This window comes from Setaria italica, chromosome V, assembly GCF_000263155.2.
Source record: "Setaria italica strain Yugu1 chromosome V, Setaria_italica_v2.0, whole genome shotgun sequence".
In the NCBI taxonomy this organism is placed as follows: Eukaryota; Viridiplantae; Streptophyta; class Magnoliopsida; order Poales; family Poaceae; genus Setaria; species Setaria italica.
The window spans coordinates 33,714,844-33,739,780 of NC_028454.1; the positions used below are offsets into that span (position 1 = coordinate 33,714,844).

Consider the following 24,937-nt stretch of genomic DNA (forward strand, 5'->3'; position numbering starts at 1 on the left):
TTCTGCTTTTTCGCACAGCTTTGACTGCTTTGCGGCTTGTCCATCTCTCTTAATGGTTGCTAAAGTACTTGGGTAGCATACGCTTTAATCCGTTAAACCTCGACTCATGTTGTGATGCCCCATCTACAAGCTTGAGATCCGCTCTCAGCAGATTGCTGGCTAAGCAAGACTAGGTGCTTAAACTTAATAGGCTAACTATTCGAGAAAATTACATGGCCCACAAGAGCAAAACGCGTAAGCATTTATTTATACGCCGAATAAAACTCCGAGTTATTCAATTATTAAATGCTCCATTATGCTATATAATCTTTGTATTATCCTTTTATAGCTCTGAAACTACTCGGCGTGCCTGCTGTTGCCCGGCCGACCTCTCTGGCTCGGGATGGGAGGTGACTTCGCGTGCTTACGTGGCTCGGTCAGCTCCCAAGTTCGGGGGGCTAGGCGCCACAGATGACTCAGCGTGCCTCTGTTGCCCGACCGACCTCTCTAGCTCGAGGCGAGAGGTGACTCGGCGTGCTTCCGCGGATCGTCCGGCTCCCAGGCTCGGGGACTGGACGCCACAGACGACTCGGCATGCCACCCGTTGTTCGGCCGACCTAGGCTGGGTGGGGGAGGAGGGGCAACCTGACGTGCTTCCACGGCTCGTCCGGCCCCAGGCTCAGGAGCTGGGCGCCTACTTCAGGTCGGCGTACCTCCTTGGCTCCGCCAGTCCTCGCGCTCGAGGGCTGGACGCCTATTTTAGGTCGGTGTACCTCCGCTAGTTCTCGCGCTCGGAAGCTAGGCGCTATATTTGTATCCATTTTACGAAGGAAACAATACATCAAATTTTTTACCATTAGACTGATTATTTTAATCGCTTCAATGCTCAGGGACTACTCCATATGGAGTGCATATGCTTCCCTTCGATCTACAGATGCTAGACATCTCGGAGCTTGGCAGTTGCATAGCCATGCGCATTTGGTCATACACATGTGGAAGCTTCAATTTTTTTTTCTTCCTTTTTTAAGCACTGCGCAGCCTCTCCATGACTATGACAACACCGCAATTTCAGCCGAGTACATTACAAGCTTAGTTACGCATTCGTCAGGTTCCTGTTCAACTCCACATCGCTTGGGGGCTTGAGGGGTAAAGGTACCCACGGGTCCCCACCGACCAAGATACTAGTCGGCCCTGACAAGTGAGCCCGCCCGACCATGACGTGCGGGCCAAGGCATGAAGACGTGTGGAGCACAAACCAAGAGGCTGGGCGAATCAATTCAGCTCGGATATCATAGGATACTTGTTGTAAACTGAATCAGATTGCTTTCCATGTAACAACCGACTAGGATTAGATCCTATCCGATAGTATCCCTAAATTGTCTATCTATATAAGGCGGCCAGGGACGCTCCCCAAGGTACCTGACATCCAACTCCAACGCACCTCAACTCATCTCAACCCAACGTGCATCAACTCTTCGCATCCCATACTAGCAATACAATCCATCGGAACACAGGATACAGGGTATTACTCTTCGGAGGTCTGAATCTATCTAAACCTTGTGCCCTTATGTTACAAGCTCTTGGTGTTACGTCCTCCTCTGCTTATAAATCTACCACCTAATAATCCCTAATGGACTACCAGTCGCTAAATCCGACACTACGGCACTATTACCATAGGGCCGGGTCGTGATAGCGTCGTGTTTTTTAAGCCGTACTTCGGGCCGCCCGGTGGACCTGCCCATTTGGTCATCTATACCCTGCATCGCTTGGCAGAGACTCCGCGACGTCGCCCACCCCCCCGCTGCTCCGACGTCTCCTTCGCCAGTCGCTCGCCCCGCGCCGCCTGGTCCGCCGCTAATGGCGGCCTTTAGCCTCGTAGGCCAGCCGACGCGACGCGGCCGCATATATGCCACAGCTCACTGTCCGCCGCGCCTTCCCCGCGCGCGCCAGGATTGGCTCATTTTGCTGGCCGGGGAAGAGGGGGATTCCCCGTGGCCGCGCGAAAATTCGCTGAACCCCCCGTGCAGCGTCCCCAGCCCACATGTTTTTTGATTCCCGCGGATGCGGAGGCCGCCGTCGGGATGGGGACGGGGATGTTGCCCGGCGGCAAAGCAGTGGGGCTGCTCGGCACTTGATCCATTCCTTCCTGGCAGAGGTGGCGCAAGTGGGCGACAGGACAGGTGCCGCCGCCGCCGCGTAGCTGCTTCCTCGGGGGAAGGGCCGGGCTCTTTTAAGCCTTGGCTGGTTGCTGTTTCTCGCGGCGGAGGCGTTTGTGGGCTAATCTTGCTTGCGCCTGGCGAGGAGGAGCCAGCGATCACTGAGGTAGTTGAAGTCTCCTCTTCTGTCTGTGGTTTCTTGTTCTGCTTTCATGTGTAGATTGCTTGATTTTTGGGCTCTTGTTTTCCGAACCGCAGCGTTATCATGCCAACTTCGCTTGGGACGGCACTAGATGGTCTCTTCTTTTGTAAGCACTTCTGCTTCGTATGGCAAATGAAGAATTCTCCTCTAGTCCACTTGGGTTGGCGCTTTGGAATTTCTGCTGAGTATTAAGGCACCTCTTTTGTCAAGTAATTGTTGGGATAAATATGCACGAATGACGAATTATACAGTGTTATCTACTTTTTTTTTTTCACAACTAGTTGCAGTTGCAGCCGTGTAGCTTGGATGTAGAAGTTTCGCCACTGTCCTTTGTTGAGGTTGCATAACACACTTCGACAGCAAAGCCTTGCCTGCAACAAGAACCTTGTAAACGTACGAAGATTAATTTCACAAACCGTTTACTAAGAATCATGGGGATCCTACCATCTTAATGCTGTTAACAACTAATCAACCGGCAGTTAGTGCTAGTCTTCCTAATTTCACGTTCATGGCTAACTGTTAGTACATGGTTGGTAAACATAATTAAGTACGATGAATACCGTTGCCCTTGTACAAAAAGAAAATATTTCTTCAAAAAACAAAGCGAGCCTTCTCAGGGCTATTACGGCACGTCCACACCCTTCTCCTTTCTGTTTTGACTAACTGATGTATAAATTCTTTGAAGTGTAATCCTTTAATGAAGTTGCATACTACTTTGTTAGCAATATTGCCGTCAGCTTGTTTTGTTGAACTAAAGCTGATGACTTTTACTTTCTGGAGCTCTAGTTTTGTTTCATCGTGATACGTTGTGGATTCATCTAAGCTGGTAATGGCTGTTTTATTTTACAACTTCTGATAGTACAATTTGATGCTGGGTTGGGTGTAGCCGTGTAGGTTTAACCGTTTAATATTGTGCAAAGTGCCATTTACAGTTTTTGTAAAAAATGACAGAACGAACCGGAGAGTGGAGATAGTCTTTGACTTACTATTTGATATGAAAATATTTTGTGATTTTACCATTCACCGAGGGGATAAAACTAAATGAACACATCAAAGAGTCTTTCTTTAGAATAAAACAAGAAAAGAACATTGAGGTTACATTTTTTCAAAAAATCTTTTGATTAAAATAATCTCAAATATAAATAGTAAGGGTCGAAATATACTAGATATATTGTTTTTTTTATAATTTTTTTTGAAATTTCTAGTGCCAGTAATAGTTGTGATTCTTGCAAAACTCTCTGCCTGTCACTCTTGGTTTTACTTTTTCACCTTTTTAGATAAAGCAAAAAGTGTTCCGGCCTCGGCACTTACACATAAGTCTATGTCTATATAGCCAAACTTTACAAACAAAGTAGCACTTAGAGTATCAGACACCATATAATGGAAAATGTTTCAAACAAGCAACAAGAGCAGAGAAAGCTACGCTTCAATCCTGCTACTAAACTTCCAGCCAAATCTGTTGAAGAGTTCCATTACGGTAGTCTCCAACTTCCTGTAACCCAACTTCAAAGCATCTCTCTCTTCCTCTTTAAATAGCAGCGACCTACTTCTGAAATTCTTATCCAGTTAGTCCCCTTACTCAACCAAATAGCGCAACACAGATCAGCTGCACCCACTAAAATTTGGATTTTAAGCTTAGAAGAAAATCCTTTGAGTCAAAAACCAAACATATTAGATACACTAGAAGGTGGTTGAATGGTGTTCGAAATGAACCTAGCCATATGGCAGTCAAAAAGAAGTTCTGGGAATCCCCTGATTTTTTAGTCACCTGAGTGATGGCCTTGTTATATAAGTGTACTTTCTCGTAAGTAAGTCTTGCCATAGTCCATTCTCACTAGCTACTTAAAAAGCCATTTACTCAAAAGGCATTTATTATTTTATTTTGAATTTCCAAGTCCAAGATACCTTTTCACTTGGCATAAATAATAATGTATTGCTTCCTTTTGTCAGTGAAGTCTCTAATTTGAGCTACACCTCCATTCTTTCCATTTTGACAGAACATTCAAGCAAATCTGCCCATCCATGAAACTTAACCGCACTTGAAAGTTGTAATCATGTCAGATTGTCCTGCCAAAAGATTTGGAGAGAAAGAGTTTCAAATTCTGTCGGGCCAAAGTGATCTTGGTTTACCTTTTGAGCTCATCAAAGCTAGAGTGTCTGAAAGCCTGATGTTGGGAGTGAGCAATGCAGGTGCATCTACAGAGAATACACATCAGTTTAGTTCCAAGACCTGTGGCATAACTCATAATGTTTGCCAAGGAGTTGAGTGCAAGAATGTTGATCGGGTTGGTACACCTTTTGAAAGTTCCATGATGCAGAAAAATATGAACTTATATGCTGCTAATACAGTGGTATCAGAAAGATATTCTTTTCATAAGCTTTCAGATATATCTGTGAATTCTCGTAAGGTTTTGAGCTCAGACAATCTGAGTATGGAGTGGGATCACTTCCCTATGTTTGAAATCAACAGGAAGATTGACAGTATACTTAACCCAAGACGCACTGCATTTGGTATTTCATCTGATAAGTCTTTTGCTCCGCAGAAAGATTTGAAGGTAAACATGTGTACATCTAATGTGATGGCATTTTCGTCAAAGGAATATCAGTTCCACTCACATCGAATAGCTGATGAGAATATGAGTAAGTGCAGATCTACAGGTGGCATCCTGTCTCACCAAGATAAACTTATTGGTCTCAATTTTGATCAGGCTGGGAAAAAACTGAAAGGCCATTTATCAATTGAAGAGTCAAGCTCTTGCAGCAAGAATGAGACTAATTCATCATGTTCATTGACAGACAAGCTCTGTTCTAGCAATCTTGTCGTGAATTCAAAGGAAGCACCTTGTTGTTCTAGTGAGAACTTCATGTTCTCAGCAAGCAGAAAAGAGAATGAAAATGCTGAAGGTACACTCCTGGAAATGCAATTAGGAGCATTAGGAGGATGCCCTAAGCAACAAGATCTTGAGGAAGTAGCAAATCATGGGCTAGTGCTTGGTAGAGAATGTGAGATGCGACCGGTCAATGCTTCTACCATCAGTAAAGGGAGTGATGTGGGAACTAGTGATCGTGGTATGGTATTTGCTAATCTATTACAGAGTGAACATGAGAATCTGCATACACACAGGGTGAATTCTGCGATGAAGTCGACAAAATCCTACAACCTACCTGGTAACATTGAAAGCACACTAGCAATGAAGAGCAAGGTTGAAACATTGGCTCCTAGGAAACCACCAAAGGACATATTGACAGATGGCAAGCCAAAGGCTCCCTGCTTATTTGAAATGCTAACACTACCTTCCAAATCACACGTTACATATTTCAATGATCCCATATCTTCAGGTAGATCTTGTGGTAACATGGGTTGTTGTTCACTGGGAGCCCAGAAACAGTTCGCAACTAAAACTGATACTTTGTACAGTAACACGCATCATGCATCAGGTGAGCTATTATGAGATAATCTATTTTAAAGCATGCTCTTCTGGTACACCTGGATGGCAAAATGCAAAAACCTACTTACTTTGTTGTTTGTGCCGAAAGGTGTGCCTCATAATACCACTGAGAGGAAACTAGTCTCTACACAAAATTGTTAAAGCTTTTACTCACTGTAATTTATTGATATGTTTTTTTCTGGCTTCTTTGCAGGCTTTGCTTCAACGTCAACACAGAAGGTATTATACCAGCCTCATGTTTGCAACCATAAAAGAGTTAGTGCTCAAACACCATGAATCATAAAACTTTATTTAACTTCATGCAAATAGTACACACAACTGCAAATAGAGCTTTCTTTTCCTTCACGCAAGCTTTTTTAGTGTCTGCAACTTTACCAAGTCTTTGTGCTATCATGCATATAGAAAATCATGATACTAGAGCTAATACCCCCCAAAAAAAACTGAAATTGAGAAAGTGCAGTATGCAAAACATAACCCAGAGAGTCTTCTACAGTAACTTCACCTTATTATATGCTTGACACCTTGCCACTCATTCCACATTCGTCATGAAGCCCGTGATCATAAAATGTCAATTCATATTACAAACTTATAATTCTTACTGTCGTTGTGATTGTTAGCAGCTTAAATTTTTTTCCACAGGACTTTGGCTGTCCAAACACAGCACAATCTGAGCAGATAGCAACTTCATCTATCAGAGGAGTTTCAAGCTGCAGTGGAGGAAATGAAACTCTCAACGTGACTGCAGGAAATCACAGGTCTTCTCTTAAAGAAACATGCACTAATAAGCAAGAATGGAGCATATCGAAGACATCGAGTATGAACCTAGATCTAGTTCTTTTTCGGATAAGCAGAATGAGAAATCCAATTTCCAGTCTTCTAATTGAGTCACCAGTATGTTTGGAGCCAAGCGACAGGTGGCTCAAACGTCTGCAAAACGATGTCTTGGATCCTCGTTTGCCTTGTTCCAAGAGATCAAAGATTGGAGATGGTCCACCACATGGAGGAGCATGTACCATCTTTGGTCAAGAGCTTAATTTTGACATGGGAAAAGTTGATATGATCAACCAGGCGAAGGAGGTCCAGCTAAGGTATGGAAGATTGGTTAACCAACAAAATCTAGAAGGCTCTCTTATTTCGGCAAAAAGTCTTAACAGTTGGATAGGAAGATGGTGCCAAGGTGGCACCCCTATTTACCATGGCACTTCAAATGTTGAAAAGCAAACACCAAAGTTTAATGTGCCACCTGATGATCTTGAAGGTCAGTTTCCAAGCATTGCTGCAATGGCGATGATGGGACGAGCAATGAACAAGCTGCGACCGTGCGAACTTCAGAAAAGGGGTCCTTCGGTAGTGTGGAAGACACAAGGGCTGTGACATTTGACAAGTGTGCTGATATTTGTTCTGTCCACTAGCTGTGAGATACGTGCAGGTAAAAAAGATGCGTTAATAAACTAATTATAACGTGTGATTGCCTAGCCTATTCTTTGTCCCAAGGTTTTGTCTCTTCTAGTATAATGTCTCGCCAATATATTTATGATGTGTTAAATTTTGTCAATTTTCTTTTGTGTTCCATGAAAAACAAGATTGTAACAATAGTGGATAAGGTAAGGACGCCTTTGTCCTTCCTTGAACAATGTTGAAGAGCACCAGTGTGACTTATCTGTAACACAATTATTGCAGTGTGGCACCAGAAAGGTCCTGGATAAAATAGATCCAAGTTTATCGAAATAATTTCTCCGTTCTTTTCTAATCTCAGTGCTTCCTCATATTAGTTTCCGTGCCCAAATTCAGTGCAATTACATTGCAAAACAAATTCTGAATGGATATTGCTGAAAATCGCAAAGAAATTAAATAATCGTATCTTCTTATTCCAGTCTCAATTATCTTGGGTAAGGTCACTGTTTTTTCTCATGCTTGTCTGGCTATCTTGCTGAGTGTCCTCTGCCTTCAGATGTTCCACTTTTTTTAGTGCTGTATACTTTGTCTTTATTTCTTAACAGCTATTCCTGACAAAGTGCCAATTGTAATAAATATAGGTTATTTACGATTCTTGCTGTTTTTTTAAAACTTTGATCATCGACACATGAAGAATTAGGTGTATTGACTCTCATAAGTATAAACTATTTATGATTTTTATTATCAATATCATGTCCAAAAAAAAAGAAAAGGACAATTGCAGGAAGACAGTGAACAATGAGAAAGGCAAAATAGATCCGCATCGGGTTCATTTATCTGTGCATAGAGACTAGTGAATATGTAGCCGTGCATGACATCATTTTAAGGAGAAAGGAAGAAGCAACTGAGCATGCATGCTCGTGCCATCACTAATACTAGCAGGCTACTAGCAGTTCACTTGGTAAGCGTTCAAACGTTCCCGCGCACGCTGTTGCCGTAACCCGAGGCGGCGTCTCTTGCGCGATCCCACAGCATGACCCCGCCGTAGTTGGCCGCGCCTTGCACCGCCGGCAGCACCTGCGACCGCAGCGTGTCCGCGTCGATGTACCCGCCGCTCGGCGCCGCGCTCTCCGCCGCCGGGAGCCCCAGGAAGACATTCCCGGGTGACGGCACGGTGGCCGTCCACTGCTTCCACGTGCTCTCCAGGCTGCTCGCGTCCCCCGACGCGTATTGGCACCGCGCGTTGTTGTAGAACTGCACCCACACGTGGCTGAAGAGCCCCGTCCTGATCGCCGCGTCGAGGTGCAAGTCCGGGTACGGGCACTGCGGCGCCGCCGTGAGCACGCACGCGCCGCCGCAGCGGGACGAGATGGCCCTGGCCAGCTCGTCGTAGTGGTCGACGCCGCCCTTCTCGATGTCGAAGTCGACGCCGTTGAGCACGGCGTCGCCGAGCGGGCGGGACGGTGAGCTGCCCCCGAGGAAGTTGTCCCACAGGTAGTCGGCGAGCCCGCGCGCCTCGTCGTCGGAGGTGAGGGAGTAAGTCTCCGTGGCGCCGCCGAGGGAGATGAGCACCTTGACGCCGCTCGCCTGGCACGACTTGATTTCGGAGCTGAACACGGCGCAGGTCCCAGCGCCGGGGTCGCAGTGGTTGGCGAGGTTCAGGACCGGGGGCTGGCCGTTGCCTTTGCCGAAAGAGCTGATGAAGGCGATGTTCACGAAGTTGTACAGCCCGGTGGCGCACGTGTCCGCGAGGGAGCCGTCCCCGCCGCTGCCGCCCTGGCCCCAGTAAACGGCGACCTGGCCGGCGCCGGAGACGGCGGTGAAGGCTACCAAGATGGACGCGGCGACGAGGAGAGGTGAAGAGCGAAGGATTCTTGACGAAGCCATATGGATGCTGTGTGGTATGTGTATACACGTTCAAGACTGGTGAGTTGGGCTCTTTATATAGAGTTTGCCTGGGTGTACGGTTATCGTTGCATCTTGCTTGCAATGGCCTGGGCGGTGGGCGCACTGGGCACGGCAGCAACTTCGCGCGTGTGATCCTGGGGACTGTTGGAAGAAACATGTTCTCTTGGAAGAAAGAAAAAATGAGGTCGGCGTGGGCGCGTGGGCGCTCTTTCTCTCTCTCTCTAGACATGCTTAACTAACCTTCACAGCGAGGCATCCTAGCTTTTTTTTTAAAAAAAAAACAACAACAGCGAGGCATGCTCGAGCTTTCAGTTGGCGATTGCACCGGGCACAGGCCAGTGAACCAAGTCAACCGTGTCACACACGGCACATCAGGTCGCCTCATAGGTCTAACCACACACGTCGCTGCTCAGCGCTACCCATCGACCTCGCCAAACGGTGTCACACTCGACCATGTGTGACGGACTGACGGTGGCGCTCGTCGCCGTCAGCCTCGACCATGCAGAATGGACGATGGATTCGGCCTTGGGCCCCCGGCCGCCTCTGCGTCGTCTTCTATGTGCGCCACGGGCCGGAGCAGTTTCCATTCTCCAAGAATGGCCCAGGAGACTGGGACCTGTCGGGCCGTCAGGCACCCGGTAAAGAAGGCCCCAAACCCTTTTCCTTCCACCACCGTTCCACCCTCAAATCCCGTCTTCCCCATCCCAGCAACCCCCCACGAGGGAAACCATGGCGCGGTACTCCCCACCGCTGCTGCGCCGCTTCTTCAGCTGCGCCGCCAGCTCCGCCTCACCGGGCGGAGGCAGCGGCGCCGGGAAGAAAAACCTTGTATTCTTGGGCTCGCCCCAGGTATTACCGCACCCGCAATCTCAGCTTCTCGGTTCGTACTCAGCTTCCGTGGTCTGATTACTGAACACGGCTCGCAACTCAGGTGGCCGCCTCGGTCCTGGACACGCTGCTGGCCGCGTCGGGCTCCCCGGAGTCCGGGTTCCAGGTAGCCGCCGTCGTGACGCAGCCGCCGGCCGCCAAGAACAGGGGGAGGAAGCTGATGCCGTCGGCCGTCGCGCAGCTTGCGCTCGACCGCGGGTTCCCGGAGGAACTCATCTTCACGCCAGAGCGGGCCCGGGAGGTGTCCTTCCTGGCCGCCATTCTTGAGTATTGGTCCTGTAAGGCTATGGAGGGTTTGGGTTCATAGTGATTTCTGATGCAATGCAGGAGTCCTTTCTGTCGGACTTGAAGGAAGTGAAACCGGATGTTTGCATAACTGCTGCGTACGGGAACATTCTTCCCCAGAAATTTCTTGATATCCCACCATGCGGTACGTCTGGCTGTCTAAATTTTGCCTTGCCTTCTAATGTTTGAATGTAGTGATGCACAATGCGCAAGGATTGCCTCATGTTCAAGCATAAGTAGTCCACTAGGAGCCCACCATAATTGTCTAGGAAGTAGGACCTGCTGTTCACTGTTTCTGGCAAAATGTTAACACGTAATGCAGGTTAGAATTAAGTACCAACTACTTGATGTCTACAAGCAAATGCAGGTCGTGACAGTTACTTACACTAATTTTGCAACATCTATAATTGTATTTCAGATCTTGAAACTAAAGAAAAAGTGACATTGGCATGGCATATATACACACATTGCATTCGTATGTGGCTTGTATTGGTATGGCATGTTACCATTGGTTTCACTATGGAATCCTGATCCACTTCTCGAATTATCTTATTGCTTTTCAATGGTAACTAGATAGCTACTGGGTTCTATCAAGGGCCTGTCTAACAGAACAAAAAAAAGGAACCAGGCTTTATGCATGCATGATGATTCACACCATATATCTGATTTTTGTTCTGGTTACCACAAACCAACTAATATACTGCCAACTTCCAGTCAGTTCATAGTCAAGCTATTTTTAAAACGCTAATTTGGTTGATAACAAGTGGAGCGTGTTGGGTTTCAGGTAGTAAAATGCTTCTGGGAACCCTAAGCCCTGATCATCTGCTGTGTATTTCAGGTACAGTGAATATACACCCAAGTTTGTTGCCTCTATATCGTGGTGCAGCTCCTGTGCAGAGGGCATTGCAGGTTTAATTGCTCTCCTTGTTAAAATTCAGTGCCACTGGAACTATGTGGTACCTTTTATTTATATCAACTATTTCTGTAGGATGGTGTTGAAGAAACAGGTGTTTCCCTTGCATATACTGTTCGCGCATTGGATGCAGGTCCAGTGATTGCGTGTGAAAGGTTTTCTGTTGATGAGTGCATTAAGGTAGTTTATATTCACTGTCTTGCTAGTTTGATTGATCATCTTGACAGTTGAAAGTTATACAGTAGATTCTGCAATTCTTTTTACATGGGCATGGATATATGAATTATGATTAAAAATGAATTACATGAACGGTATGGTACCAATCAGTCATTTTAGGCCTCCCTGTTGCTGTCCGATCACATAATCTTAAGCGGGGAAATTTTAAATAGTGACCAAGGGTTCCAGCATCCCCATTACGGATAACTTGATTGCACAAAATTATGCTTTGGTTGTTCATTATCTGGCTTCATACTGAAACTGGATGTTAGACATCAAGAATTTAATGCATTATCAATAATCACTGTTCATTTCTAATGTTTATGGGGGTGTACAACTGTACATCTGATTAGTGATGAGAGCTAAAACTTTCCACTGCTCGACTAACAGGGTATGCTGTTAGTTCAATTTACTAGGACAAGTTCCTAAGCAGAATTTGATTAGTTCACACTAAAAAACTAAAAGTGAAGCAGCAGATGTTTGTTTATCAAGTTGGTATTATCCTCCATTGATTATTTACTATGCCATTTTCTTTGTCTGCAGGCACCAGAGCTACTTGCTATATTGTTTGATATAGGTAAAGGTTACAAATTAATCATAATCCATGAAAGGTCACATTTCTACATGGTCATTTTCATGAAAGTGGTCCACGTATAGCTTCTAGAAGCTTACCTGTCCTAATGGCATGTTTGCTGCTCTTCTTTGTCCTAACTCTTAGCTGGGTCTAATGATTACTTGATTAAGTTTTGCAAACAAACAGGATGGATGCTTTTAACACTTTATTTTGTATTTCGAACTTGGTAATGTTGATTCTTGTATTCAATAGGATCCAAGCTATTGATTAATGAACTACCATCCATTCTTGATGGTTCGGCTAAAGAAACGGCACAACCACAGGATGACTCCAAAGCTACGTTGGCACCCAAGGTGAGCATTGGCAGTAGTAGTCCTAAATGTGTGCTGTCATATAATGCAACTTAATTTAGTCTTCTAATATGAAACTGAAGAAAATCTTCGCATTAGTCCCACTTAAAATTTACAGGAAAAAATAACATTATATTGCCTTGGCATCATGCTCAGTGCTAAACATAATATGGTTGGATTCAACATGTTCAACAAAGAAAGGATCAAGTTAAGTGAGCTTCTTACTTTCTGCCTGCAGTTTAGTTCATAGCCTACTCTAGATGGCCTCCTTAAATTTCTTGTACATATAAAATTATTTGTTTCTTTGTACTTATGAACTGGAAATGGTGCAACTAGAATATATAAGAATGTAATTTTACGGCTGGGGGCTCCACCCTTTTTTTATATATAGAACTTGTGGTTCTAGAGCTGATATACAAACTTTCTAGAGTTACATTGCACTGAAGCTACTGTTGAGTGTGTTACAGTTCATTGTATAGCTGTACAAATTCAGCTAGGTCATTCTGGTTAATTTTCTTTCTAGTCATACTCACTTTCCAATAGATAAGAGGTACTTGCTGAATGTGTTGTACTACCTAGTACTGAGACTTGGAATTCTAATCTACAAGCACTTAAGAACTCAGCAGGGTAATGCACTCAAATAGTTCTTTACATATAGCCTAACTAAATTATCATGATGGTCTGTTTTACTAATTTACTTTAATGACCTATGTTTTCCAGTTAAATTCTGAGGAGTCATGGTTATCATTTGACCAAGAAGCTAAAGAGCTCCATAACAAGGTGAGTTTCTAATTCCTATTGTACTCATCAAAGCTATTGCCAACCAACTCTGGTAGGTGCGGGCATTTTCAGGGTGGCCTGGAACTCGTGCAAAGCTACAACTCATAAATCAAAATGGTGAACCCGATATGCTAGAGATTAAGGTTATCAGTACAAAGGTTTTGGCATCATGTGACAAGGTCGGAGATGAAAACGAGATACTATTCTCCGGGAGTTCCTTGCTGATTCCTTGCAGTGGATCAACCTGGCTCGAGGTTTGTGTCCAGTTTTGCTGACAAATAGCAGTTCTGCCTTTCAGCTGTTTCGTTGTGGGTTCGTGGTCTTCTCTCAGTGTTTCTCTCAGCTTATCTAATTTTGTGTTGTGTGTACTAGGTGTTGGAACTTCAACTCCCTGGAAAGAAAGTAACAACGGCTCGGGACTTTTGGAATGGTTTGCGTGGTCAGAAGCTGTTGAAATCACCATAGAGTGGATATCTGCATTCGCATGGCGATGCCTGGATGCTATCATATGCGCAAAGAGGTATATTCCATGCTTGCCCCCCTAAAATTTTGCAGGGGCATTGACGTCATCCTAGCTGCACCCACATTCCCACAAGGTGTTGTTATGATTGAGAAATGACTTGAGGTCTCAATTTAATGCTACTTTTGTTTTATTTTGCTTGATAACTTGAGAGGAAGGATGTGAACAAATACCATCTCATGAATTTTGGACAAGAACACAAAAAGAAAAAATATTATTGTCTCCGTAAGTGCTGAGGCAATAATTTATCTTTACTCTCTTGTGGATGTTGCTAGATGTGCCGTAAGTGTATATTCTGGGAAGGTGCTTGCTTATTTCTCGTGGCGTGTTCCACTGAATTGAAGAGCGGTCTTGCCTGGCAAAAATGTCTACAAGTGAGATGATCCTTATCTTCTGCAGCTGTGAAGTAGAGATAACGCATCTGCTGCGATGCGGGAGTTGGATACGATGGATGATCGACAATCAGATAAGGAGATGCGAAAGTCACTCGCTCGCTACGAGATCAGCTGCGCGCAGGTTCAGACAGGATGCTATCAGCTCAGTTAACGCCTCCAAATGGCAACCTGCTACATCCTGCAAATATTGTAGATCTCCGTGCATACCTCATAGGCTCATGCATCCTTGCATTGATCGCTCTTCTCCGGATTTTGTAATGCTGCTTTTGCTTTGGTTCGATTAGTTAGACAATCAACTGATAATGTCTTCCGAGAAAAGTAAAAGACTAGACAATGAACTGACGAAACGGTGCGTTTGGCAATTGGTACTGAATTTAGTAGTCGTGCACCAGTATTTACGGACAAATCCCGTCCCGTTCCATTTTCCGTACCGTCCAGTTCTGTTTTCCATATTTAACCCGCCCGTTTTCGTATTTACGGACAAATTCGAGAACGGGACGGGAAGCGGGAGAAGGTTTATACCGTCCAATTTTTTGGGATCCCATTTTTAGTCGGGATGGACCTGTATCTATCCCGTATTTGATAAATACGAGATAGACTTAATATACATTAGCACGTACCTAGCTCCAACTCAATACCTCTTATGGCTTTAGAGACCATGCTAGCCACATGTTTCATGAAATATTATTAACCTAAAAGTTCCTAGAGGTGCTAAAAACATGGTTAGCAACTGGCAAGCAGCAGCAGCCAGCCCTCCTCCGATCGCATCCTGATGTGGCAGCCCCGTGAGCAGCGTCGCGTCGAGTTATTGTTGGGCCAAACGATTTAGGCCCACTCTTCCTCAGCCAGCCCACAATTTCTGTGACAGGAACGCGGCGAGATCTCGGCCGTCCAATCTAGGTCTCCCGGCGCCCCACGCCAATATAAGCACCCAACCCTAGCCCCCAAACCCCTTCCTCCACCTCGCACTCGCCCGCCTCCGCTCCTTCCGCCGCCGCCGCAGCCGTCGCGCCTCCTCTACAGGTACGGTCACTCGCTCGCCGCCTCCCTTTTCCCCTCAGCTTCGTTTCTTTCCCGCGTTATCCATTCCTCTTTCCCCACGCCGCCGCAGTCCATCCTCGCGAGTCTTGAACTGGCCGTTCGCTGCTGCTGGCTTGCCTCCGCCGCTAGCCAAGCGCTGCTGCGGGCTGCCTCCGCCGATGCTCGCGTGCTGCTGCTGCCTGCTGCCCCGCCTCGCCGCGCCTCGCTGCATCCGCATCCCATGCTGCACGCTCCTGCAGCTCCTCCCCTGTAAACCCAAGCGCGCGCGGCCGCGGCTGAGGCGTGGATGGCGCGCCGCGCGCTCGCGCCGGCGGGTTAATGGCGGCGGGCGACGTGCTCATTCATTACAGGAGGCCAATGATAATTGATTGATTGGACATTTAATTAAGGATGTATATTACAAGGATTTACAAGTTCTGGATAATGGATCGATAAGATTTCCGTAGTTTATTCAGTTATTTTGAAGCAGCTTTGCGCTAGTTTTCAGTTAACATTTTGTGTTGTTTTAACTTTATAGCGTGATCATGTATATAGAAAAACATGCATCTAGCGGTGACCAAAAAAAAAGAGAAACAGCCTAATATTGATTGACAGAATCTGCAAGTTTTGATGAAAAACCAGGATTCCCTGATAAGAAAATATCACTAATGACTTCACATCATTGTTAGAAGAAAATTTTGATGTAATATGTATAAAGTGTTTTATTGTAGATATGAATATTACTTTTGGATGTACCTTCATAAAGTTTCGTCCTAGGCCCCCAAAATCTCAGACTGACCCCAATTTTGCTGTGCGGCGGCTCCGTATTCTTGGTTGATTTGTTAGCTACAGGTTGTGGGATGAGTGCGTGGTGTTACGATATGCTTGAGATTCTGCCACGATGCTAATGAGGATGGAGCTATGGTGCCCATTGGTTTCTGTTCCCGTTGGTGTCCGGCTTTGCTGATGGCGTTGTTGTTGCGTTGGTGTGCAGGTAAGCAGGAGAGGAAGGGGGCGAAATGGTGAAGCACAACAACGTTATCCCCAACGGGCACTTCAAGAAGCACTGGCAGAACTATGTCAAGACATGGTTCAACCAGCCCGCCCGCAAGCAGAGGCGCCGCATCGGTGAGCTCATCGTCTCCTCCCTTAACTTCATGCTTGGATACAATGTCTCCTTGTTTGCTGCTGCGATAACTTTGAATTGTTACCGGGGTCTTGCTGCTTCCTGTGCTATGTACAACTAATGGGTGATAATTAGGATTTAGTTGCAATTCAGAAGCTGTGGTGTCTTGTACTCTGCAGTAGTCTTGTTGTCAATGATAATGCATCGCTGTACAGATTGAGGGTAGGGTCAAAGTGTTCAAGCCTTTTATTTGGTGAACTTGTTGATGCACTTGAATTCCTGATTGTATAGCTATCCATTCTACAAATTGGACGCCACAAGATGTTAATAGAGTTTGATCTGCATGTAAATAATACACGCTTGAGCTGTAATATGAGTTATCCGCAACTGTATTACTCTTCTGCTATTAATGCATCAAAATAGAAATTTCTTTGCTTTACTTGATATTAATGTTGTCATTAAGATTTGTTCCAACAATTATGTTATGCATCATTTTTCCTTAGTGTTTCTCATACTTACTGACTTTCTAATTTGATCCTGCTATGTTCTGTATGCAGCTCGCCAAAAGAAGGCTGTGAAGATATTCCCACGCCCAACTGCTGGCCCTCTTCGCCCCATTGTGCAATGCCAGACTCTCAAGTACAACATGAAGTCAAGGGCTGGGAGAGGCTTTACCCTTGAGGAGCTGAAGGTGATATATTGCTCCATTGTTGTCCTCCCCCTGTGTTAATCTTGAGTCATGTTGCTTTCTCAATATCCTAGTTTGTGTATACTGCTGGTGTTTGTGCTTGCTGCTCTGTTGAGTCTGATATGTTTTCATCTGCATCATGGCAAGCCTACTATGTTTGCAAAGTTTTAAACCAGTAGCTTGTATTTTTTTGCTTCATTTTCCATTTGTAATGGTGATTGAAATTTGTTGCGTGATAGGTGTAAGTTTTTCATCTGTTATCCTTGTCATCCATGTTGAGCCACTCTTTTCATCCATGTATTATGCTACAGCCTTCATCTTGTCTATCTGTTTATTTCAGGCTGCGGGCATTCCGAAGAAACTTGCTCCGACCATCGGCATTTCTGTGGATCACCGTCGCAAGAACAAATCACTCGAGGGACTGCAGGCTAATGTCCAGAGGCTTAAGACGTACAAGGCCAAGCTGGTTATCTTCCCAAGGCGTGCTCGCAAGGTCAAGGTATGGCCACTTTTCTTTTCCTGAATGTGTCATCTCTTCAAAACATTGTCCAAATTTCTTTCAGCCTCTAATCCTTGGTCACCTACCTTCATGGCAGGCTGGTGACTCAACTCCGGAGGAGCTTGCCACTGCCACCCAGGTCCAGGGTGACTACATGCCTATTACTCGTGGTGAGAAGCGCTCAGTTGAGGTTGTGAAGGTTACCGAAGAGATGAAGACATTCGCAGCCTATGGCAAGCTACGCCTTGAGCGGATGAACAAGAAGCACCTTGGTGCCCGCCAGAAGAAGGCTGCTGAGGCAGAGAAGGAAGAGAAGAAGTGAAGTGACCGGATATAGTACCCTGTTTGTTAAATTCCAGTCTTGTAGTGGGTGCTTACTGCCAAGGGCTTGAAAGTTTTGTTTTGGTGCTGGAAATAGAGACCAGCTGAACGGTTCGGTGTCCTCGTACTGTTTGATACCTGTCACTCGTTTTCTCTATTATGTTCACATCAGATTCTTGCCCTCTTGGCTTCTGAATGGCTTAGGATTTAATCTGTTTGCTCGCCTAGTTGCCTACCAGATCTGTTTGGTCGAAAGTTTTGGATTGCCCTCAAACCATCCTTTTGTAATTCAGAGCCTTACGCCTCTTGATGCCCATTTGGTAGGAATCTATTTTTTTTGTTTGCATTTGTGTTCGTGAAAATGTAATTCCTTCCGACGAGACGGCTAGTTTTGCGATCGGCGTTTGTAACGTTTGGAGGAGCAGTGTACCTGCGCCTTCCTTAATAACCATGTTCAAATGGTCCATAAGCTAGCTAGACGTTGAATAATTAGGCATCTTGAAAGTGCAAGGGATGAAGCCATGAAGGCAGCGAAAAACACGTTCTTTTTGGTTAACGTCGTAATTGCCACAGGTTGCACCTATGACCTATCCAGAGTGTGGTCAACGCGTTGACTTGAGATTAAAAAACAGGCGTGAATCTTATCTAAGGGGAGGGACCACTGAATACAATCGACTGCTAGTGCGTTACACAGGAGATACATACAATGTGCGGGGGTGAGTTCAAAATTCGGGTACAAAGTCTCAGCTTCAATTCTTCAGAATCTGCTGCACACGAGCAAAGTCGAACTTGAGCAGGCCATCAACGATAAAATTTCATGTATTAGAATCCTGCCGCAACTTCTGAGCCCATTCTCTCCAGGAACCCTTTTGCATTGCCAGAACCTAGAGAAATCGTTTCATGAGTGGCTTTGGAATGCACGGAAATAAACAAAAAGCAGGGGAAACGAACTTGATAGTCTTTACTTTGTCGCTAATGAGGGAGCTGCTGGGTTGAGCTTCTATATCTTCAGCTTTCTCCTCCTCATCATTGGCTTTAGGCTCATCCTCAGCAGCTTCAGTATGAACATACGAAGTTGTAGGTACTCCAAATATAGCTTCCTCATGCGCGTCCCTGACTCTATCTTCATGCTTTGACTATGGTATGTGAAGAGCAACGAATGGGGGAAAATATAGTTAGGAACAATGGAAATAGTGCAGAATATGGAATTTTAGCTCATTGTTCCTCTGTATGACTGTATACCTCCACAGCAGAAAGCCGGAAGCTCTTCCCAATATTCTTCACCAGTGAAGCATCATCATTAGCAACTACAAATAAAAATTAAGGTAAATTTTGGGTTACCAAGACTAAAGGCAGATTGCATGAATGGCCAAAAAATAATTTGCATATATTGCCACACTAAAACCTTCTTAAATGCTTAAGCAACCAAGTATACCACCAACAGTCACAAATAGGTTGATCGTGATGCATCCCACTTTCAACAGTTCAAGAAGTTCAAATAATTGAATTAGTTGAGGAAACCACTTTATATGAGCGTTTTTGTTGAACGTTTTATCATTGATACAACATAGAGGCACATGAATCTGAATGGGAACAGTGCTTCCATGAATAGCTAAACATGGGCCTTGGATGGCAATCTATGCCGGTGCTCAGTTGCTCACTTGTGCTTTTTCGAGCATATATCTACTACTTTTCACTTCAAAAAAAATACTCGGCAGCTAATTCAAGTTTTGAATCAAACAACATTGCCTCCCTCATGTATCAAACTTAAGATGCTCCTTCTGAGCACATAATATAACTAGCAAAGTATTTTATGCTCAACAGACTGTTCTGTCAGACATTAGACACTCCCTGCATCAATCTAAAGATCTGAGCTATGGTTCGAGCAATCAACACCTTTAGCTCCAGAGTCCAACAAAATATGCAATTCTATGACAGAAATGATGTAAGAAGCAAGTTTTTCTCGCATTGAGCCTAAGTTTGATAACTCTTGCAATGGTTGAACTGATGTGGTCAGTTGACATGGGGATAGTGGGAATTCTAAATCCACACTCAAAATTAAAGAGAAGGGCTACTTCATTGTGCATAAAAACTGAAAAATAAAGGGAAAACCACCCCATCTATAAAGAACATCTCTTATGTTTAAGATATCTTAGCTTTCTAGAGGGAATCTGATAACTCTAAGGATTGTAAAAATATGGTATATAAAAACAATATCAGTATGCCATGTGGGCGTAAAAAATAATACCACACCAAGCTGAATAATAATTTGATGAACAATGTCATGCAGAGCCACAAAAGGAATAATCAAGACTGCAACCACCTCAATACTAACCTTCAACATCATCGTTATCTTCATCAAGTGGAGCATCCTTATTAAATTCAAATCTTTCCCACCGCACAGTTGCAGTTCCGAGAGTGGAATCTTTTGCAGCTGCCAACATTGGGGCAAAATATCTTAAGAACAATGAAAATGTCACAAAAAAAGATTGTAAACCTATCATGGAGTGTGATCAACATAAAACATTGCAAGCCCATGAACATTTCAATGGCATTTTGTTTTTGTATACAAGAGTTGATTTTGAGTTTTGGAAGCTATATCATGAGGCTTAGCTACATAGACAAACAGAAATGCACATAAGCACCATACTGCTTAGACTTATATATAATGGATTTTGCATTTTCCTTGTGTATACAAGAGTTAATTTTGAGTCTCGGAGCTATAGCATGAGGCATAGCTACATAAACAAACAGAAATGCACATAAGCACCACTGCTTAGACATATCTGTAATGGATTTGGCATTTCCTTTGGGTATAAAGGAGTTAATTTTCAGTTTCGGAGCTATATCATATAAAGCATAGCTATATATCCAAACCAAAACTTGCACTGCTTAGAATTAACCCCAATGAATTTCAGCTGATCAAGCTAGCATAGCAAAGTAAACTACCTAAACTTATCAACAATCTCTTTCCAACATTTCACTACACTCCAGAACCACGTACTCAAAAAACCTATACTATCGCTACCAAAACATTACTGTATTCCAACAAGTAGCCGCAAAATTTCTTTTGGTTGAAAAAGGCAGCACCCAAGCTCATAAGGCGCAAATAATAACAAAAGGAAGAACTAAGTGCGGTCCTTACATGTCTCAGAGAGCTGAAGCTTCATCTTTGCTTTAACTCTCTCAGCTGGAGTCTGCAGGAGCATCAACTTCTCATCATTTCGAAACAACAGGATGCTAACAACACAATTGTACAGCAGATACAAATTTACCAAGCAGCAAGAGCAGGGCGCGACCAACCATTCTATCATATCCTTCAATGAGCCGCGGGTAGTCCACTTTACCGCCGTCCCTACCACCGCGGCCCTTCGAGTTCTCACGGCCGTCGTCGTGCCGCCGATCCCGCCGGCCTTGCGAGTGTGAGCTCCTGCCACTCCGTCGGGAAGGAGACCTCGACCGCGACCTAGAGCGCCTCCGGGACGCCCTGCGGTCCCTCTCCCTAGACCTGGACCGGCGTCTTCGCTCCCTCGACCGGGACCTCGACCTCGATCGGCGCCGGCTCGAGCGAGACGGGGACCTGGACCTTGACCGGGTCCTGGGACGCGACGGAGGCGGCGAGCGGGAGCGGTGGCGTGTGCTGGACGGTCGCTCGGGAGGCGGCGGCGGCGGTTTCGCGAGATTAGGTGGTTGGGCTTGGGCGGGGGCGGGGGCGGCGCCAGCGCGGACGAAGCCGGACAGGAAGGAGGAGGAGGCGGCGGGCTTGGAGGGGAAGGAGGCCGCATCGGAGGAGGAGAAGCCGAGCCCCTGCTTGAAGCGGCGGGCGCCCTCGCCCTTGCGGTTGAGCTCGTCGTAGTACGCCGCCGCCTTCGCTTCCTCCATCGCTCCCGCTTGCGGTGTGGGAGGCCGGACGGTGAGTGGGCTGGGTGCCCGGGTTAAGATGAACTCGACAATTGGGCCTTTTCAGTTTCTGATGTCGGGAATTCGCAACCAATTACGATTTATCCACATCATTTTGTGCTACAGTGTCTTCTCACATTTCATCTTTTAGATTAGATAAAGGAAAATCATTCCGGCCTCATTCTCGCATTTCAGACAAATGACGTACTATCAGTTCGATTCTAAAAACAGTTGTGACTGAAACAGCATAATCCATGATAAATCCCGTTTAGAACACATGATTTTTCCCAATCCTGCGAATGAGTAGTATACATGCCATTCTTGCATTCCAGTCAAGCCCTTAAGCAGAAACCACAACATTTTCTTTCAGTATATGCAAAGGAAGACGGTGACAGAAAGCCATACTATCTAATTTGTTGTGCTCACACTCACAAAGGTGATATACAGTAACACAGTTATTCCATGAGATATGATTCAGTCAATCCTGATGAATTGCAAGATTCGTAAACTGTGTAAGATTCATTCCCTGACTCGCCTTTGCTGAAACTGAAGACGCTCACTGACTTGTAATTTTAACCTTTGCAAGTTCGGCTGCTGCACGAGCCGCGGCAGATGCACGGGTGGCAGAAGCAATGGCCACTCGAGCTTTTTCCAGGGCGTCTGACGAACTTGGGCTGCTGCAAGATATCTCCTCGGCAGGGGAGTGGTGCTCCTGGGCTGACGGATTTGACTTAGTGGCAGCGTACGCTCTTGCACTCCCAGCTGGTGAACTTGGGGACCCGTGAACATGGGGTTTTCCTGCATCCTCGACAGGTGAAATCAACACTGGCGGCTTATCTCTGGAGGCCGAAGCAACCAGAGAGCTTTCAATAACAGGAGCCTGGACCTGGTGGACTGAAGATGCTGAGCCATCCTGCATACCAGCACAGAACAGATGGAGTGACTTTTAGTTCTAGAGTATCCTGATCAAACTTAACTGAATTATTTAGCTCTCAACAACGCTAACTGTAGGCATACAGAGGCGTGAAATAAGTTAGTTCTGGTTGTCTCTTCTATATTCCTTAATCAAGTGCATCATGCTTATGAATTGGTAAGCAGCCAACAATTTTGTAGCAACAAAAGACAATGTTTCAATTGCCAATGTGTAAGAATCAAAATCAGTCCAACTAGCCAAGGGCATGAATATAGTGATAGGAACAAGATAATTGAGGTAAGGACAGAAGATTGGACCAATGCCACAAGGCCGAAAAAGGAGGGAAAACACTATAAACTGAAATAGAAAGATGGACACAGAAACCTATTCTGGCAAAACATGCAGAGTACGCAACTGGCAGTCCAAGATTCCTAGCTGAATGTACGATGGAAAAAAAACAGTGTCTTGCATGAACTTAAAAAGGTGTAAGAGGAAAGTAATGGTTTCTCAGGATGAGCATAAAGATCTGACTAAATTCCTTCAACTGAAAATGAGTGACGTTAACCCCAACCACAGAAATATCAAATGGTAGATGTTTAAGCATTATAGTTCCATTCATTATAGAAAGCAGTAATGCAAACACCTAAGTTTGAAGATGTCACATGAAACACCTCTCATATGCATTCATGTCTATGAATCAGAGAATAAGTAATGAGTTAACAAACACTACCAGTAGATCTTCATATTTCTTGTTGAATTCTGCTTCAGTATTAGATGAATCCCATTCAACATTGTACTCTTGGGCAATGGCTTTCAGGACTTTCAGCTTTGATTCACCTGACGGAGCCTTCACCGAGAGCTTCTCAATTATCTATATACAAGATATTCAATATTTTTCGAGGTAAAAGATGCTCACTTTGTGAGGAATACAATTCTGATGTCCGAAAAAAGAAGCGCATGTTGGAGGTTCCACTTACAGTGCGATTGACACCGCTGTCAGGGCGCAATTCCATAGCACCAGCAACAAACTCCTTACCATACTTGGTGGTAAACAAATTACGGAGATGCATTAGCTCAGGCAAGTCTGAACATCTTCCTGATGCAAAGATTATACTAGAAATTGCTTCTCGCAGTTCCAAGGGACATTCCCTGCTCCATGGTAAAACTAGAAGCTGTTAATAGTGTTCTGATAGGGAAAAAAAGAATCCCGAGTCATGACATTACAATTTTAATTCAATCACATAGATAGAGTAGGACCTACTTTTGGACCTCGACAATAGGGACACGTGCCAGAACAAATTCACAGAAAAGCTCGACAATCTCATAGGCAGCCAATATATTTTGCTCCCGTATAATGTGCTCCACCTATGATTTAAGAACAGGTTAGAAAAACGCAAAAAAGAATCAAATAATGAGAACTATGAAAGCTACCACTCCAACTTACTCGAATCCTTGCGATAGATTCCTGTCCAGTCTGAAGATACTGAACCATCTCTTTTCGCATATTTATCAGCTGCAACTCCCTCCTATTGCGCAGCAGCTTGATCCTCGAAATGACAAGATTCAGACATGTTTTGCTACACAAAGCACAAATTCTATTAGTTTTAAGGTTTTAAATAACATGGCATTTGATTTCTCCAAATCCCACCATGCATGTAAATGAAAAACACTGAGAGACCACAAAAGATTAACTGACTGTGGGCAAGCACATAGCCATGTAATAGCTGATAATTAATGAGTACTGCGATAACTCAAATCAACTTAAGCGAAGTCCTTAGCTGTTGTCGCAGCATCTAGACTAATGCACACGGGGTACTTACTAGTACAATTTCGTCAGCCCCAATACTACTTCGACTTTTATCAGGGCATGGTGGCTATAATCTTCAGATATAAGCAGCCATCCTTGCTACCAAAAATGAAGCTAACTATCAGTCCTCCAACAACGTGTCCGATTAAGAGCATGTAACACCTTTAGCAACATAACATGCATGGAACTGCTCATCAACTTCTAACATACGGCTCTCAGGAATGGCAATTCGCACTCAAGGAGGGGAGGGGGCAAAGAAAGGCACTCGACATCATTCAGATCCAGCTGGTACTGCTAGTTTTTTTTTTGCATCACCATATGGAATCTTAATCAAGTAGTCAACTCTAGTGAGGAATCTAAATCTAGAACTCCGAGCAAGCACGCTGAAACTCGTGATCTTAAAATCCGCCCCTGGTAAAAATAAAATCCGCCCCGAAACCGAAACCGGAAATTTGTCTCCAAGGCAGGGGTTCGTGATTGGAACCGGACGAGAAGGCTAACCATTTGGTGCCGAAGGTGGAGCGGTTGAAGAGCGAGTTGAGGGACGACATCGTCGGCGGCCTCGCCCACGGATGCACCTGCCGATGTTGTCAACAGCTCAAGGGAGTAGGGGCGACGGGAAAGACAAGCTCTTCTTATGTATTTTTACAGTT

At 44.9% G+C, this 24,937-nt stretch overlaps 6 protein-coding genes across 12 annotated transcripts; 3 read left to right on the plus strand and 3 right to left on the minus strand.

Moving 5' to 3' along the window:
• The first annotated feature begins 1,739 nt into the window (after positions 1-1,739).
• Positions 1,740-7,517, plus strand: LOC101762729. Of its 7 annotated transcripts, XM_012846423.3 has the most exons (6): positions 1,742-2,301; positions 2,394-2,443; positions 4,335-5,775; positions 5,980-6,041; positions 6,426-6,600; positions 6,679-7,517. In XM_012846423.3, the coding sequence occupies exons 3-6, from the start codon at positions 4,392-4,394 to the stop codon at positions 7,158-7,160; spliced, it is 2,103 nt and encodes a 700-aa protein (XP_012701877.1). In that variant the 5' UTR covers positions 1,742-2,301; positions 2,394-2,443; positions 4,335-4,391; the 3' UTR covers positions 7,161-7,517. The 7 variants fall into 7 exon arrangements, with proteins under 7 accessions (XP_012701879.1, XP_012701877.1, XP_022682631.1 ...); XM_012846425.3 differs by lacking the exon at positions 6,679-7,517 and having other exon boundaries at positions 1,740-2,301; positions 5,980-6,005; positions 6,407-6,568; XM_022826896.1 differs by having other exon boundaries at positions 2,394-2,730; positions 6,426-7,517.
• Positions 7,518-7,980: 463 nt separating this feature from the next.
• LOC101764757 (acidic endochitinase) lies at positions 7,981-9,199 on the minus strand. The gene has a single exon (XM_004969533.2). It carries the CDS (start codon positions 9,066-9,068, stop codon positions 8,151-8,153), a length of 918 nt encoding a protein of 305 aa, XP_004969590.1. The 5' UTR covers positions 9,069-9,199; the 3' UTR covers positions 7,981-8,150.
• A 577-nt stretch (positions 9,200-9,776) lies between these two features.
• LOC101765162 (methionyl-tRNA formyltransferase) lies at positions 9,777-13,869 on the plus strand. Its single transcript, XM_004969534.1, has 10 exons — positions 9,777-9,938; positions 10,021-10,218; positions 10,305-10,407; positions 11,101-11,171; positions 11,251-11,355; positions 11,935-11,968; positions 12,218-12,318; positions 13,036-13,095; positions 13,152-13,349; positions 13,468-13,869. Exons 1-10 carry the CDS (start codon positions 9,819-9,821, stop codon positions 13,558-13,560), a joined length of 1,083 nt encoding a protein of 360 aa, XP_004969591.1. The 5' UTR covers positions 9,777-9,818; the 3' UTR covers positions 13,561-13,869.
• A 1,085-nt stretch (positions 13,870-14,954) lies between these two features.
• Positions 14,955-17,896, plus strand: LOC101765699 (60S ribosomal protein L13-2). The gene is made up of 5 exons (XM_004969535.2): positions 14,955-15,033; positions 16,025-16,158; positions 16,714-16,847; positions 17,185-17,343; positions 17,441-17,896. Exons 2-5 carry the CDS (start codon positions 16,050-16,052, stop codon positions 17,663-17,665), a joined length of 627 nt encoding a protein of 208 aa, XP_004969592.1. The 5' UTR covers positions 14,955-15,033; positions 16,025-16,049; the 3' UTR covers positions 17,666-17,896.
• A 290-nt stretch (positions 17,897-18,186) lies between these two features.
• On the minus strand, positions 18,187-21,634 carry LOC101766114 (probable ATP-dependent RNA helicase DDX46). The gene is made up of 6 exons (XM_004969536.3): positions 20,968-21,634; positions 20,810-20,861; positions 20,000-20,098; positions 18,907-18,971; positions 18,630-18,800; positions 18,187-18,548 (listed from the first exon to the last, which is right to left on the minus strand). The coding sequence occupies exons 1-6, from the start codon at positions 21,544-21,546 to the stop codon at positions 18,480-18,482; spliced, it is 1,035 nt and encodes a 344-aa protein (XP_004969593.1). The 5' UTR covers positions 21,547-21,634; the 3' UTR covers positions 18,187-18,479.
• Positions 21,635-21,802: 168 nt separating this feature from the next.
• Positions 21,803-24,929, minus strand: LOC101766524 (IST1-like protein). The gene is made up of 6 exons (XM_004969537.2): positions 24,786-24,929; positions 23,922-24,054; positions 23,739-23,842; positions 23,455-23,626; positions 23,208-23,348; positions 21,803-22,477 (listed from the first exon to the last, which is right to left on the minus strand). Exons 1-6 carry the CDS (start codon positions 24,833-24,835, stop codon positions 22,121-22,123), a joined length of 957 nt encoding a protein of 318 aa, XP_004969594.1. The 5' UTR covers positions 24,836-24,929; the 3' UTR covers positions 21,803-22,120.
• Positions 24,930-24,937: the final 8 nt, after the last annotated feature.

What these genes read in the sequence shown, in the direction of transcription:
- LOC101762729 (XM_022826896.1), top strand. Translation starts at nt 4,392, where the DNA reads ATGTCAGATTGTCCTGCCAAAAGATTTGGAGAGAAAGAGTTTCAAATT. An exon ending in TAACACGCATCATGCATCAG is followed by an intron (nt 5,776 to 5,979) that starts GTGAGCTATTAT and finishes GCTTCTTTGCAG; the next exon opens with GCTTTGCTTCAACGTCAACA. An exon ending in ATGTTTGCAACCATAAAAGA is followed by an intron (nt 6,042 to 6,425) that starts GTTAGTGCTCAA and finishes TTTTTTCCACAG; the next exon opens with GACTTTGGCTGTCCAAACAC.
- LOC101765699 (XM_004969535.2), top strand. Translation starts at nt 16,050, where the DNA reads ATGGTGAAGCACAACAACGTTATCCCCAACGGGCACTTCAAGAAGCAC. An exon ending in CAAGCAGAGGCGCCGCATCG is followed by an intron (nt 16,159 to 16,713) that starts GTGAGCTCATCG and finishes TTCTGTATGCAG; the next exon opens with CTCGCCAAAAGAAGGCTGTG. An exon ending in TTACCCTTGAGGAGCTGAAG is followed by an intron (nt 16,848 to 17,184) that starts GTGATATATTGC and finishes TGTTTATTTCAG; the next exon opens with GCTGCGGGCATTCCGAAGAA.
- LOC101766524 (XM_004969537.2), bottom strand. Translation starts at nt 24,835, where the DNA reads ATGTCGTCCCTCAACTCGCTCTTCAACCGCTCCACCTTCGGCACCAAA. An exon ending in CCTATTGTCGAGGTCCAAAA is followed by an intron (nt 23,627 to 23,738) that starts GTAGGTCCTACT and finishes ACCATGGAGCAG; the next exon opens with GGAATGTCCCTTGGAACTGC. An exon ending in AGAAATATGAAGATCTACTG is followed by an intron (nt 22,478 to 23,207) that starts GTAGTGTTTGTT and finishes GCTGGTATGCAG; the next exon opens with GATGGCTCAGCATCTTCAGT.
- LOC101765162 (XM_004969534.1), top strand. Translation starts at nt 9,819, where the DNA reads ATGGCGCGGTACTCCCCACCGCTGCTGCGCCGCTTCTTCAGCTGCGCC. An exon ending in TCTTGATATCCCACCATGCG is followed by an intron (nt 10,408 to 11,100) that starts GTACGTCTGGCT and finishes TGTGTATTTCAG; the next exon opens with GTACAGTGAATATACACCCA. An exon ending in CTGTTGATGAGTGCATTAAG is followed by an intron (nt 11,356 to 11,934) that starts GTAGTTTATATT and finishes CTTTGTCTGCAG; the next exon opens with GCACCAGAGCTACTTGCTAT.
- LOC101764757 (XM_004969533.2), bottom strand. Translation starts at nt 9,068, where the DNA reads ATGGCTTCGTCAAGAATCCTTCGCTCTTCACCTCTCCTCGTCGCCGCG.
- LOC101766114 (XM_004969536.3), bottom strand. Translation starts at nt 21,546, where the DNA reads ATGGAGGAAGCGAAGGCGGCGGCGTACTACGACGAGCTCAACCGCAAG. An exon ending in GCTTCAGCTCTCTGAGACAT is followed by an intron (nt 20,099 to 20,809) that starts GTAAGGACCGCA and finishes CAATGTTGGCAG; the next exon opens with CTGCAAAAGATTCCACTCTC. An exon ending in AGATAACGATGATGTTGAAG is followed by an intron (nt 18,972 to 19,999) that starts GTTAGTATTGAG and finishes TTTTATTTGTAG; the next exon opens with TTGCTAATGATGATGCTTCA.